The 15650-nt window shown below is 48.0% G+C and overlaps 1 protein-coding gene across 1 annotated transcript; it reads left to right on the top strand.

Moving 5' to 3' along the window:
- The first annotated feature begins 1943 nt into the window (after positions 1 to 1943).
- LOC124649840 (GATA transcription factor 12-like) lies at positions 1944 to 4021 on the top strand. Its single transcript, XM_047189405.1, has 2 exons — positions 1944 to 2258; positions 2687 to 4021. Exons 1-2 carry the CDS (start codon positions 1944 to 1946, stop codon positions 3563 to 3565), a joined length of 1194 nt encoding a protein of 397 aa, XP_047045361.1. The 3' UTR covers positions 3566 to 4021.
- Positions 4022 to 15650: the final 11629 nt, after the last annotated feature.

Raw genomic sequence — 15650 nt, forward strand, 5'->3', positions numbered from 1 at the left:
GGCTCGTGTGCGCCACCACTCCGAAACGCAGTAAAAATAACGACGCTCTCCCGCGTCCCGAGGCCAATCCGCCTCGGGATCAACGACGTTGCAGGACCAGAACCCAGGCCCGTCTCATCTCGCACCAACCGGCCCAGCGGCCCGCTCCGATGCGCATCCGACGGCACCGGGACGGTTAGCGGCAGTGGCGGCCCACGTGGCGCGTACGTGGTCGCACGCGGCTGTGCCGTGACGTGCGCGGGTTCCACGGTGGCGTTACGTCCTGGACGTCAGTTTAGCTTTTTGCCGCCTGCCCCGGACGGCCTGTAGCGGTGGCGGTGGCGCTGGTGGTGCCGACGACGTGAGGCTTCGAAAGCTTTTCAACGGCAAGCACTGATTGCTAGCGCTCGATGCGTGCGTGGACAATGTGTCCATGACTCACTGCGGATAGAGGCGGGATCCACAAGGAACACATCCATCTTCAGGATAGATCTACAGTTTGCTTGCTTGTGGTAAACAATCGAATAAAGCGAGAACGTTCTCCACCAAGTCTTAGGGAGTGAAATCATGCCATCTGACGCTTGGGAGATTTACAGTGGAACTCGGCAAAATAGCCCCGTAACTTCGGGAGATGGGATCCCCTCTTCCCGCTGTTCATCTCTATTTGGTGATAGATAAATTACCCGTCTTGATTCTTTTGCTTTCTCAACAAATATATTTCATAAAACAGGATTTTCCTTATAATTATTTTTAATTAATCCAAATTATGGAAAAATTAGGGAAGGGGGTACATAGATCTTACCTCGTCGGGGGCGATAGGCGACGACGAGATCAACAGAGGCGCATGCCAAGTAACCACCGCTATGTCAGGGGTAGAGATTTGCACAACGATGCCTCAATTTGACGCCGACGATGATGTCGAGGGGGGAGGGGGGTATGGCGGGGGGGGGGGGGGAGGGTAAGGGAAGGAGATGAGATGCGAAACATCACACGCTACCAATAAGGCAGAGATGGACATAACGGGCGCGACAAAGGTGAGAGCGATGGTGCGATATAAATAGGCGAGGGGGGGGAGGGGGAATCGGCGGGCTTGCGTGGAGCCTAAGTGAAGGGGGCGAGGCGAGCACATTAATAAAAAAACTAGCGACCGTATCAATGTCATGCTACAATGGTACAAGTATATGCACTCGACTAAGACGACATGCTATTTTGTCCCCAGCATTGCGTACTAATGCAAGTTCTTTGTCGGTGATTGCGGAGACGTTTGAATTGAAAACAATGCTCCAACTAAAATTTCGGTCATTCAAATAGCCATGCCTACAATGTATACTATTTTGGTCTCAATATAAAATTTAACATTTGTGTGCGATATGCCATTTATGTCAATAAGGAAGGAATTTCCCATTGCTAGCAAGATTTCCTTTTGCCTATGAGATAATTAAAATGTTCATCCCTTATAAAACAGGCAGCTCATTCGCACTCACCATATATTATTGAAGTAGAAAAGAAATGCAATCAATTTGATCTTTGCTAATGGATGACGGAGGGATGGAGGGCGATGGAGCACATGCAATGGCGGTGTGGTGTGATGCTACAGTTGTCGTCTTCCCCGTACGCTCCATAAATCGGGGATTTCTTACCGCCCTAAATGCTCGATAACCCCGAATTACCCGGCTTTTAAAGTCGTCCATGTTTTACCAGAGGCCGCAGCGCAGCCCAGGGCCAGCAGGGCAGAGGGCGAGAGTGGCTTTGGCTTTATTTACTCCTTAAGAATCGTTCACCCCAGCTGACCTCTCTCTCTCTCCTCCACTCCGCTCCCCAACGCCTCCCGATTAAACCCTACTCTTTCTCTCTCCCCTCCTCCGCCTCGCGAAAAATCCGACGGGCAAATTAGCGGTCGGGAGGGGTTCGCCGGGGAGGAGGGAGTTTTTGTTGGTTTGGTTTTGGTTCCGTGGCGGCGGCGCATGGAGGTGGCGGCGGCGGCGGCGGCCGACTGTCCGGCCGGCGGCGGCGGGCTGGTTGAGGTTAAGAAGGAGGCCGGCGCCGGGGACCTGTTTCTCGTGGACGACCTCCTCGACCTGCCGTGCGACGACGACGAGGAGGAGGAGCAGGTGGCGGAGGCGGCGGGGTTGGAGGACGGGGCTGTTGGCGGCGCCGCCGGGGAGGCCGGGAACGACGCGTCCGCCGACTCGTCGACGGTGACCGCCGTCGACAGCTGCAGCAACTCCCTCTCCGGCGGCCTCGCCGACGGCGACTTCTCCGGCGGCCTCTGCGAGCCGGTAAGGCTTCTGCCTCCCTTTTAATTATTCAATTGTTTAATTAATAATTAATTCTCGAATTAGGCGATTTTCATTAGTCTTCACATGAATTATGTCGAATTGTTGGAATTCCGGGGCGTTTTTTGGACGGTCAAATGCGTTCGTCTCCCCGCAATTAAAACTCTGCCCTGTGAATGAATAAAGGAAAGGAAACTCTTTAGCACCTCCCGTAAATAGTAACCGACGGAACCCGGGGCCAGAAATAGCAACATCCTAAAATCAATGCTCTCCTCACTCCGCAGAGCTGCCACACACCAAACATTTGATTGATTCATTTCCGATAGTGGCGAGTAGTGGTAGCAATTGATTCGCCGAGTTAATTACGCTACGCGGCGGCCATGCTTTGCTGACTGACTGAATTGTGTGTGTTCTGAATTTGTGGTGCGCAGTACGACCAGCTGGCGGAGCTGGAATGGCTGTCCAACTACATGGGCGGCGACGACAACTTCCCCACCGAGGACCTCCGCAAGCTGCAGCTCATCTCCGGCATCCCCTCGCCGTCCCAGAAGCTGGCGGCCAAGGCTGCGGCGGCGGCGCCTCCCACTCGCGCGCCCGCCCTTGCGCCGCCGCCGGGGATGCTGCACTCGGAGGCGGGGCCGGTGTCGGTGCCGGGCAAGGCGCGCAGCAAGCGGTCCCGCGTGGCGCCCTGCAACTGGTCCTCCCGCCTGCTGGTGCTCCCGCCGGCGCCCGCCTCGCCGCCGTCCCCGGCGTCCGGGGTCTTGTCGCCGTCCGAGTCCGGCACCGGCTTCCAGGCCTTCCCGCACAAGAGGCCCCCCAAGGCCTCTGCCAAGAAGAAGGAGGGCGGCGGCCCCACGGCGCCGCCGCTGAGCGCCGCGGCGCAGGCGGCTGCGGAGGGGCGGAGGTGCCTGCACTGCGAGACGGACAAGACCCCGCAGTGGCGGACGGGGCCCATGGGGCCCAAGACGCTGTGCAACGCGTGCGGGGTGCGGTACAAGTCCGGGCGGCTGGTGCCCGAGTACCGGCCGGCGGCCAGCCCCACGTTCGAGCCGTCCGTGCACTCCAACTCCCACCGCAAGGTGGTGGAGCTGCGGCGCCAGAAGGACACCCCGCCCACGCAGCACCAGCAGCAGATGCTCCTGCACCACCAGCACCAGCCGCGCCACCAGCACCAGCAGTTTGGCGCCGGGCCGGGCCTCATCCACGTGCCCAGCCCGCTGCTCTTCGACGGGCCGGCGCCGCCCGGCGCCGCGGCGGACGAGTTCCTCATCCGCAACCGCATTGGCCCCGACCACCGGCAGCTCATCTAGCTAGCTAGCGAGCAAGAGCGCGCGCGCGCGCCTAGGATTGTTTCGCGTTTAGCCCAGCAATAATTCAGCTTGAGCAAGAACAAGAAGAACCTTCAGTCAGTCAGCCAGCCAGCAAAAACTAAAACTTTTTCCTAGGGAGGAGTTGTTGTTTCTCCGGATTTTAATTTATCTTTTTCCTGAGACCTGTATGCTTGGTTGCTGCTCTCTCCGTTTTTCTCAGCTCTCGTTTTTCTTAGAAACTGATCCTAGGGAGTGTTCTTCCTCCATAGATTTTCTTATTCTTCTTCTTTGTTTCTTAGACCTGTAATGCAATGCAGAGAGTGCAGGGGATCCTCCTAGCTAGAAGAAAAGTAAACAGCAACAAGTAGTGTTAGGGTAAGCAAAGCCAGTGTCCATCTGTTGAAAGCTATTCCCCAAAAGGAAAATTCAAAGGTAGCTCCAGTCGAGGCTCGCTCACATGTGGTTTTTTCCAATCTTGTCTGTGTTCCGGCGAGCAAGATGATGATGCTCTGCCTGCCCCTGGGTGGTGCGGAATCGATCGAAAAACAAATGGTATGAGGCAATGATAATGGAGGGAGGCAGGCACGCTGGTGCGCGCAAAGTGACACGAACAGGGCGTGTCCAACCAAACCAAACCAGCAGCACGTACTGGCTACTACTACAGCATACTAGTGTGGGAGCGAAAGGCGCACGTGACCACGCGAATCTTGGCTCGCAACAACACTCGCCTCAGCTCAGTAATAATAAACTGTTGTTTGTTTTTCGCAGAGGTGAAGGATTCTCTGGATGGAGCTAACGAAGTTCTTCTTTGACATAATCATCGCCGCCAACAGTCACTTACTCTGTCGACCAAGCGGAAGCCTACATGTCAGCAGCAGCTGCTGGCTGCTGAATTTTCTTCAGTGGAGGCTGTGGGGCTTGGAGAGAGAGGTCGTGATCCAACCACTTCGCTGTAAATGAAATGAATTTTTGGTGGTGCCCTGTTGGATCGGATGGATTCCCTCTATGGTCCGGTCAGCAGTTTGTAGCGCCACCTCGTCCTGGCCCCATTTTTGGATGATCGCTGCGGCGTAGTACGTACACGTACATGGCCGCCGAAAGCTTTCGATTTACGCCTTGTACGGTCCGCGGCGCGAGGCAGGGCAGGGCAAGGCAAGGCATTGGTATCATCATCTTCTTGGCCAAAATGTGACGCCAGCGGCCGGACGAAAAGACGCGCGCCACCGGCACCGGCAGCGGCCGGGTACATGCCACGCGTGGCGAGAGGCAGGACACGCGCGTACGGCCGTCGGCCGGGGCGCGCACCTCCGATGGATTTCGTCTCAAGCAAAGGCGCTATCTTCTGCTTTCCCGTCCGGCGATAAACGTTTGACGTCGGACGATCGTGGCAGCCGCGCGCGTCCACGAAACTGTTGGATTATTAGTCAATTTCCGTGTGAGTTTAATTACCGAAAGCAAGATTCTAGATGCACAAGCATACTTAACCATACACATCAGAATAAGCACATACATCAGATCTGAACATGGAATAAGTAGCAGTGCAAGGTAGGAGAGTAAAAGCACGTACATCGCGACCGAGAAGGTCGCACCAGCAACAACACCACCACCACCATGGGAGTTGTTGATGTCGCCCATGGTGTAGTCGGATATGTCGATGAAGCAACCGAACCGTCGAAGAAGAAGACGAACAGACGAAGCGGTCGCGCCGAGACGCTCCCCAAAAACCTTATCGCCCGTCTCCGGTGCAGGATCTCAACGGACGGAGTTTCGGAGGCCTGCTCTCCCGGACGGCTGTGCACGCAGTCGCCGGGATGGAGAAGACTAGAGAGTAGCGCAACAAAAGGAACTTCGCGAGAGAGAGAGATCTAAGAGCACTGTTCTCCAGATCTGATCGGTCTCCTTGTATAGCTTGGGAGGAGAGCCGCCCCGACCGCGTTGCCACGCGTAGGAAGCCAGGGACACGCGGCGAGCATGCACATGCAGGTCGACACGTACCCAACTCAGTTGGTGCACCAAGCAAAAATTTAGGCTTCCTTGAGTATGTCTCGAACTCGAGTCACGAAACGCGACGTGCGTGCGTGACGAGGCGAGGCGGGGCGGGCGGAGGAGGAGGAGTGCGCGAGGGCTCCTTCTATTCTCACTCACTTGAAATGACTAGAAAAGCAGCCCTTATATACCACTTCAACTCTCTCCCAACTAGCAACGTGGGAGTGTGGGACTAAACTTTGTCCCCAAAGGCTGTCCCAAGCTGCCAACGTGATGGGCCTTGAGATTTCAGAAATTGTAGACGACATGGGCTGCCTTATTGGGCTGCAGCCCATCTACATTCAACAATCCCCCACCAGATCTCATATGCACATCAGATGACACATTAGTTCCATTCACTGTTTAATATACCTGCACTTCGGTGGAGACTGTTAAGTTGAACTTACACTTAGGCAAGGTGCTACGCTTGACTACAACTGAACAATGAACTATGCCTTGAATTGTCAGTCTTTGTGCAGCAAGTTTCGCTCAATGCCGACACGGTACTAGGCTACCATAGCCTTCCCCTCGGGTGGAGCTTATAAGTCATACTCCTCGGCCCTTCATGAGCTTACTAGAGATTCACCCAAATCTCCCACACTATGACCAGTAGTGTCACTCATATAGGTGTGTTCTTCAAAAGATCGCCCAGTAGGACGGGCGTCTTCGCTCATCAAGAGCCACTCGGAACACATTAAGGCATTGTCAACTCTGCCTTACGGTAGCTATGAGAGAATTGCATCTGCAGCGGAGTGGGAGTATTAAATTTTCTCTCAACTCAGTTACTCCGGTTTGTTTTCCCAGGTCCTACTTCACGGAATTTCCGATTACATAGGTTGGGTTACCCCCTCGGCAACTCAAGTGGGTCTCAAACCCATCTCCCTCGATGCAAGGTCTATCGTGTTTCTTGATAGTCCTTTTGTGAAAGGATCTGCCAGATTTTTAGCACTTTGGACATAATCCAATGCTATCACTCCGGAGTTTTTCGGTTTTCGACGGACTTCGGTCTCTGTTGATATGTTTGGAACTTTTCATATTATCCTTAGAACTTTTCACTTTAATAATCACAGTTTGATTATCACAGTTCATAAGGATAGCCGGTATTGGTTTTTCAACCATAGGCAAGTCCATCAAGAGATCACGAAGCCATTCCACTTCGACAGTAGCTGTATCTAATGCTATGAGTTCTGCTTCCATAGTTGACCTCGTTAAGATGGTCTGCTTGCAAGACTTCCAGGAAACAGCGCCACCACCAAGAGTGAAAACATATCCACTTGTGGTCTTCATTTTAGCATCAGAAATCCAATTGGAATCACTATACCCTTCAAGTCCTCTTGGATACCCGGTATAATGAATTCCATAACTCATGGTTCCCTTTAGATAGCGCATCACTCTCTCAAGAGCATGCCAATGATCATCTCTCGGGTTGGCCACAAACCGGCTAAGTTTGCATACAGCAAACGAGATATCGAGCCTCGTAGCGCAAGCTAAATACATGAGTGAACCAATGATTTGAGAGTATCTCAATTGATCTCTAGTTGCCTTTTCATTATTTCGAAGAAAGACACTAGGATCATAAGGTGTGAGAGAAGATTTGCAATCAGCATAGCCAAATCTATTCAACACCTTCTCAACATAATGAGATTGCACAAGTGTAATCCCATTATTCTCATCTCTCAATAGCTTGATGTTCAATATAACATCAGCTTCTCCAAGATCTTTCATCTCGAAACACTGAGACAAGAATGTTTTTACCTCCTCAATCACTTTGAGACTTGTCCCAAAAATTAGTATGTCATCCACATACAAGCATAGGACAACTCCCTCACCCCCACCATGGCGATAGTACACACATTTGTCGGCTTCATTAACAACAAAGCCCACGAGATGTCAAAGTTCTTTCGAACTTCTCATGCCATTGTTTGGGTGCTTGTTTGAGACCATACAAAGATTTCTTTAATTTACACACCTTTCTATCTTGACCTTGCAATGACGAAACCATCAGGCTGTTCCATGTAAATTTCCTCGTCCAACTCTCCATTTAGGAAAGCCGTCTTAACGTCCATTTGATGAACGAGAAGACCGTGTGAGGCAGCCAATGACAGTAGTAATCGAATTGTAGTCAATCTCGCCACAGGTGAGTAGGTATCGAAGAAATCTTCGCCTTCCTTTTGGGTATAGCCTTTGGCTACAAGCCGAGCTTCGTACTTCTCAATAGTACCATCAGCTCGAAGCTTCTTCTTAAATACCCATTTACATCCTACAGGTTTGCACCATAAGGACGCTCAGTTAACTCCCACGTTCCATTAGCCAAGATGGAATCCATTTCGCTTTGAACCGCTTCCTTCCAGTAGTCTGCATCAGGAGATGCAAGAGCTTCTGAAATGGTAGTGGAAGTATCATCCACAAGATACACAATGAAATCATTACCAAAAGACTTTGCAGTACTTTGTCTCTTACTCCTTGTGGGAGCTTCATTGTCATCTTCATCAGAATCTGAACTCTCATCATCAGATTCCTCATCAGACTCCATAGGAGTTTCATGTATTGGATCAGATTTCCAAGTAGACATGCCATTCATATCTCCCATAGGAAATATATCCTCAACGAATGTAGCACTCTTGACTCAAAGATGGTGCTAACATTCATGTCGTCCACTCCAGATTTCACCACAAGAAATCTATAAGAATGCTATGGGCAGCATATCCAAGAAAGACACAGTCCGTTTTTGGTCCAAGCTTTCGCTTTTTGGTGATTGGCAAATTCACTTTAGCCAAACAACCCCAAGTTCGTAGGTAGGAGAGTGTTGGTCTTTTCTTTTCCCATTCCTCATAAGGGGTAATCTCTTTATTCTTGGTTGGAACACGGTTTAGGACATGACACAAAGTCAATATAGTCTCCCCCACCATTCCTTGGATAAACCCGAAACATCTAACATGGCGTTAACCAAATTTGTTAGAGTACGGTTTTTCTTTTTCGCAATCCCATTGGATTGTGGGGAATTGGGAGGCGTCCTCTCATGGATTATACCATGTTCCGCACAGAATAAATTGAACTCATTAGAAAAGTACTCTCCACCACGATCGGACCGAACCCTTTTTATCTTTCTTTCAAGTTGATTTTCAACTTCAGCCTTATAGATTTTAAAGAAATCAAGAGCCTCATCTTTAGTTTTCAGGAGATACACAAAACAGTACCTAGTGGAATCATCAATCAAAGTCATGAAATATTTCTTCTACCTCTTGTCAACTCACCATTCATCTCACATAGATCCGAATGTACGAGCTCTAGTGGTGCCAAGTTTCTTTCCTTCGCAGACTTGTGAGGCTTGCAAGGATGCTTTGCTTGCACACAAGCATGGAACTTAGAGCCTTTGACAAAGGTGAATTTCGGAATTAAACTCATATCAGCAAACAGCGTCATACAACCGAAATTAACATGACAAAATCGTGAATGCCAAACATTAGTTTCATTAACACTAGTGCTTACATGGTTCACAACATTATCACAGAAGTCTTCTAGAGAGAAACGAAACATTCCCTCACAATCATATCCCTTTCCAACAAAGGTTCCATACTTAGACAGTACATTTTTATTGGACTCGAATACCAACTTAAACCCATCTTTCATAAGACGGGAGCCACTAACGAGATTCTTCTTGATAGAAGGGACATGCAACACGTTCTTCAGTTGCACGATCTTTCCCGAAGTAAACTTCAGATCTAGCGTGCCAACACCACGAACAGTAGCATGTAACCCATTCCTCATCATTACTGAGGAACCTCGGGCCTGATAAGAGATAAACATGGAGATGTCAGCACACACATGAACATTGGCACCCGTATCAACCCACCATTCTGTGGGCTGAAACACCGAAAGAACAGTAGGTAACATATTACCATACCCTGTAGTTCCTTCCTCTATGTTGCCAATGACCATGCTGACAGAGTTTGAATTCGTCCAGCTCGACATTTCTTTCCTTTGCGTTGTGGACAACGATTAGCCCAATGGCCCGTCTCGCCACACACCCAGCAAGGATCTTTCTTCTCCGTTTCCCCTTCTTCTTGAAGTTGGTAGTCTGGGAGACTCCCTTGTTCTTTCCCTTGGACTTGTGGGCATTTTTCTGCACCATATTGGCAACAGAACGTCCCTCGGTTCCTCCAATGTGTTTGTCTTTTGCCCTCGCCTTCTCCTCAACATCCAGAGAGCCCATGATATTGTCAACAGAAAACTCATGCCTCTGATGTTTCAGAGAAGTGGCAAACTTCCTCCATGAAGGGGAAGCTTAGCGACAATGCATCCCGCGACAAACTTGTCCAGTAGCACACACTTGAGGAGCTCAAGTTCCTTTGCCATGATCCGTATCTCATGAGCTCGTTCTACTACGGATCGGTTCTCAACCATTCACGTAGTCATTGAACTGCTCCATAGCATACAGTTCACCTCCGGCATCGGCAGCACCAAACTTAGCATCTAGTGCATCCCACAGTTCCTTCCCATTTTGGATGTGCAGATAAGCATCAACCAAATTGTCTCCAAGCACACTTAGAACGTCACCCACAAAGATTACGGTGGCATCCCCGAACGCTTTATCCTCGTCAGGAGTAAGCGGACCTCTGAGAGTACCTTCCGCAACCCGGTGCACGCCCATAGAAGTGAGCCACAAGAGGGTCTTACTCGCCATCTCTTGAAATGAGAACCCGTAAACGGGCTCGGTTTAGCGCAGCGACAAAATCAGGCTCGTGAAAATTGCCTAAGCATATAAGGTTTTTGGATTGTTGGATTATTAGGCAATTTCCGTGTGAGTTTAATTACCGAAAGCAAGATTCCAGATGCACAAGCATACTTAACCATACACATCAGACTAAGCACATGCATCAGATCTGAACATGGGACAAGTAGCAGTACAAGGTAGGAGAGTAAAAGCACGTACATCGCGACCGGGAAGGTCGCACCAGCAGCAGCACCACCACCACCATGTGAGTTGTTGATGTCGCCCATGGTGTAGTCGGATCTGTCGATGAAGCAGCCGAACTGTCAAAGAAGAAGACGAACAACAGCGAGCAGTCGCGCCGAGACGCTCCCCAAAAACCTTATCGCCCGTCTCCCGGTGCAGGATCTCAACGGACAGAGTTTCGGAGGCCTGCTCTCCCGGACGGCTGTGCACGCAGTCGCCGGGATGGAGAAGACTAGAGAGTAGCGCAACAAAAGGAACTTCGCGAGAGAGAGATCTAAGAGCACTGTTCTCCAGATCTGATCGGTCTCCTTGTATAGCTTGGGAGGAGAGCCGCCCCGACCGCGTTGCCACGCGTATGAAGCCAGGGACACGCGGTGAGCATGCACATGCAGGTCGACACGTACCCAACTCAGTTGGTGCACCAAGCAAAAATTTAGGCTTCCTTGAGTGTGTCTCGAACTCGAACTCGAGTCACGAAACGCGACGTGCGTGCGTGCGTGCGTGACGAGGCGAGGCGGGGCGGGGCGGGCGGAGGAGGAGGAGTGCGCGAGGGCTCCTTCTATTCTCACTCACTTGGAATGACTAGAACAACAACCCTTATATACCACTCCAACTCTCTCCCAACTAGCAATGTGGGACTAAACTTTGTCCCCAAAGGCTGTCCCAAGCTGCCAACGTGATGGGCCTTGAGATTTCAGGAATTGTAGACTACATGGGCTGCCTTATTGGGCTGCAGCCCATCTACATTCAACAGAAACTTTAGCACCCATAGAGTACTAAAATACCGAAAGATTGCTGAACTAGTTAATTGAATCAAAAGTTCGAACTGATGAAAGGAGAATAGGTAGTGCATTTATATTTAACACTCCTCACGTCTAGATTATTTTAGTCCTTAGCGTGGGTTCAGTGCGGGCTGCAGAATCTTTTTTTCTTTTTGTTTTTAAAGTTGCGTGAGCAGGGTCTTGAACTTGAGACCTCTTGGCTCTGATACCATGAAAACTTGCTGCACTAGCTAAGTAAACCAAAAGTTTGAATTGATGGAAAGAAATTAGATAGTGTATTTATATTCAACACCTACTCTCTTCGTCCACAAATAAGTGTATGTACGGATTTTCAAGACAAATTATGAAATAGAGTAAAAGATATACTGAAAACATGCATCTTTCCTCTTTAATTCTTCCACCTCTAATAAGTTAAGTGCATATAGGAATAACAAAATATTTACTTAATATTATTAAGTTTGATTACCATGCAACGAGAGAGAAGCAATTAAAGTGCATTAGAAAGGTAGGGATACATTTTTTTATAGATAAAATTTAGAGCTAAATTTCCACTTATATATGAACGGAGGGAGTACGCCACTAGCGCAACTCCCCACCGCGACCCATTCTGATTTCGATGGGTACCACTAAGAAAAGGTGGATCTTCACGGAGGTAAATCCATGCTTGTTAGATAATAGGTATGTTTGTATATGGATAGGTATTAGATATGTATTTTGTACGGACGAGTGTTTTCGCACTCGGGTGTATAGGCACCCTTTATTTGAAATGCATATTAAATATATTTACAAATTTCAAAAAAATACAAATAAGAATGCCTCGGGTATACCTTAAAATGTTACATGTCCAGAAAGTTGTTTCAGCAAAATCCGATATGTTTTGTGTCCTGTGTAAAAAAGACAAACTTTTGGTGCTAAAATAATACCGTATACAGTAATTTCGAAATCCCACTTTTCACTGCAGTCATTGGATGCAGTGAATTTTTTTTCTCACTTGTTCATCTTTCGAACGAGTTACGTTGGGGGCCGACTTGTTTCGAGGCGGAGAGACCTCCCCATCCGCATCACTATGCTTTTTCCGGGAAGATATTTTGGCGAGGTTCGGTGAAAACCTAGCGACCAATCCTCTCCCGTTGCCTCGCCCCGATTAGCCGCCTCCTCTCCTCATCCCCAATCGTTCCTTTCTCTCCTCCTCCCGATCCGTCGCCTCCTACCCCTAGCCCCGTGTTTTCTCGTTCACTAGGATGAAGGGAGGAGGTTCTGGCAGTGGATCTATCGGGCTTGATGGTTACCGGGAGGAGAAAAGAGGAAGAGGAGGCGACACAGGACATCTAAGCTGTACATAGAAGGCGGGGTGGAGGTGGGTGGAGGTGGTAGGTGGTTCAAGTCCATTTGCGGTTGGCAACGGCTGCCTGCATTTGGTCCAAATGCTTGCATTTTTGGGGTCATTTTGGGGTTATTATTTAAACTAAATTAAAAACATAGGCCACCAGTTTTAGATAAATGCAACAAAAATAAGCATAAATTATATAAATCATAGCACAAAAAAAGAGCTGCTCAACTTTATTCTAAAGGGATTTCTATTTTCGTGCCCTCGGGCCCTTAGTTGTGCTCAGTTTTCCCCAGCTCCTTAGTTTTTCCTCAGTTTTACCCAAGCCTTTGTCTGAAACCATCACACGTGATGTAACGGCCGGTTGCCCGACGGTTGACCATTATCTTCGACTAGTGGGGCCACGTAGAGCCCGCAAAGACACGTCGGACCATCCATCTTTGTTTGACTGTAAGCATCGGTGTATCCCTGACCAAAACGCGCACGAGTGGGGCTTCGGTATATCGAATGACAAGTGGGCCATGTCGCTGATACAGTGGGCAATACACGTGTAGGAATAGATTTTTAAATGGAGCTCTACAGCGATGGCACGGAGGAGGTGGCCTGCGGGGTGCCGAGATGAGATCGACGTCCACAAAGAACTGCATGAGGCGAGACCAGACGCATTAGATAGATATGAACTAGACGCATTTAACCATGCAAAGAAGAGAAGAAATGGTCGACGACATCAACGACTACCTCAAAACTTTGACTGACCGTGTCCGACACGAACGCGAGCAATGTAGAGAAAACTGGTGTCTCTCCTTTCTGGCGTGTATAGATGGGTGCTAGAAGAGTGTGGTGGCGAAGGGAAAGACCTTGCGGTGGTCTGTGGCGTCCAACATAGCGGGGCGGCGTGGCCGTGCCCACAGCGGCGTGCATGCATGTTCGGCATTGGCATCAGCATGTACGTTCGGCATTGGCCTCGACGGTATCTCTGGTGTGTCAGTGATCGAATGAGGGGACGGGATTGACGGTGCATCCCGACGGTGACCTAGCAGTGGCGGCGAGCATAGTCGTTCTGACCATGCCGATATCGGTATCGGCATAGTTTGGAGGCTGTGGTGCTCGAATCAAGGTGGGATTTGTTTCTTGTACGCCAAAAGTGATTTGAAACAAGTTTCGTGTTGAAGGTTAGGTAACGAAAGTTTGTAACTAGGGACCCTTGTAACTAAGCCCAAAATTATACTAGCGCCATGGTGAGGTTCTTTTTGATAGAGCTATACGGTTGGGCAAACTTTTTTGACACTTTTTAGATAGGGTTCCTTGTTGTTACACGTATGGCATCATGTATGGCAAAATTGGGGTCATTTTGAGATGTTCGAAAAAATCACTTTGCTTAAACGCATGCCGTTTCGTCTCACTGAAACCAGCTTTTCTAACAAGGTGATTTTTTCTACATTCTCTAAATGACCTCAAATTTCATACAGCTGATCTTCTATACATAGATAGATAGATTGTTTCGTTTTTACATTTTTCGAACTTTTTATTTCCCTTTATAATCCTCAATTGATTTTCAGATTTTGTAACAAGTTATGGCATAATGTATGGCATCATTTTCGCCCTAAATTTCAAATTTTGTGAAACTTTCCCTTTTAGATATTCCTTGTTGTTATAGATATGGCATCATGTATGCCAAATTTGGTTAGGTCTAATTAAAACCAACTTTTGTAACAAGCTAGGTTTTTTCGACCTTCTCAAAAGGGATTTTTTTCTACCTTCTCTAAATGACCTCAAAAATCATACAGACGATCTTGTATACAAAGATAGGTAGATTTTTTTGCGTGAAAAGTAATGGATACAACAAATCGGTGATGATTTATCATTTTTTTCGTGAAAATTAATGGCTACAACAAATCGGTGATGGTTTAGTATTTTTGGCGTGAAAATTAATGGCTACAACAAATCGGTGATGGTTTATCATTTTTTGCGTGAAAATTAATGGCTACAACAAATCGGTGATGGTTTATCATTTTTTGCGTGAAAATTAATGGCTACAACAAATCGGTGATGGTTTATCATTTTTTTGCGTGAAAATTAATGGCTACAACAAATCGGTGATGGTTTATCATTTTTTGCGTGAAAATTAATGGCTACAACAAATCGGTGATGGTTTATCATTTTTTGCGTGAAAATTAATGGCTACAACAAATCGGTGATGGTTTATCATTTTTTGCGTGAAAATTAATGGCTACAACAAATCGGTGATGGTTTATTATTTTTTTCGTGAAAATTAATGGCTATAACAAATCGGTGATGGTTTATCATTTTTTGCGTGAAAAGTAATGCCTAAAAGAGTTTAAAATTTTTAGCGCGTGAAAATGAATACAGAAAACCGCCCTTTAGCATACTTAGAGAGTGGAAGGTAACCGCCGACGAGAGAGAGAGGGGTTATCCTGCCCGTTAGATCATACGATCAACGGTCGGCGGGCACGATCCGCGTGACATGGGCTAGACCAATCAGAGCAATGTTGCACGCCTGCGAGAATTTGTGGAGGGAGAGGGCAAAACTGAGTAGTATCAAGAAATCAAAGACACCTGTGTAATAAACAGACTAAGGGATTCAAATATGAGATTTAAAAAATGGAAAATGCGTGTTTTGTACAATGAGACCCATCTTGGCCTACCTCAAACTATTTGCAATACAAATATACATGAGTGTGAGAATTTTGGCCTCATTTAGACAAAGTATGTTTTGGGGAAAGCTGTTTTGGGAAGGGATTATTGTGGAAAACCATGCACCTTCATAGCTACTAGGTGATTTGAGAAGGCCTTTGAGAAGTGACAATTTGTGGTAAAACATGATTTATCTATGACTTATCTATGTTTTGAGAACTCGCAATTTGTGGTAAAAACTCCATGAGTATGTGCCACTATTTTTCGGAATTTTTTGCACATTAAATGACTCATTTAACTAGTTAATCCCATTTGTTGACTGTCTGTTGACCAGCCACT

The sequence above is a fragment of the Lolium rigidum genome, chromosome 4 (genome assembly GCF_022539505.1).
Source record: "Lolium rigidum isolate FL_2022 chromosome 4, APGP_CSIRO_Lrig_0.1, whole genome shotgun sequence".
Lineage (NCBI taxonomy): Eukaryota > Viridiplantae > Streptophyta > Magnoliopsida > Poales > Poaceae > Lolium > Lolium rigidum.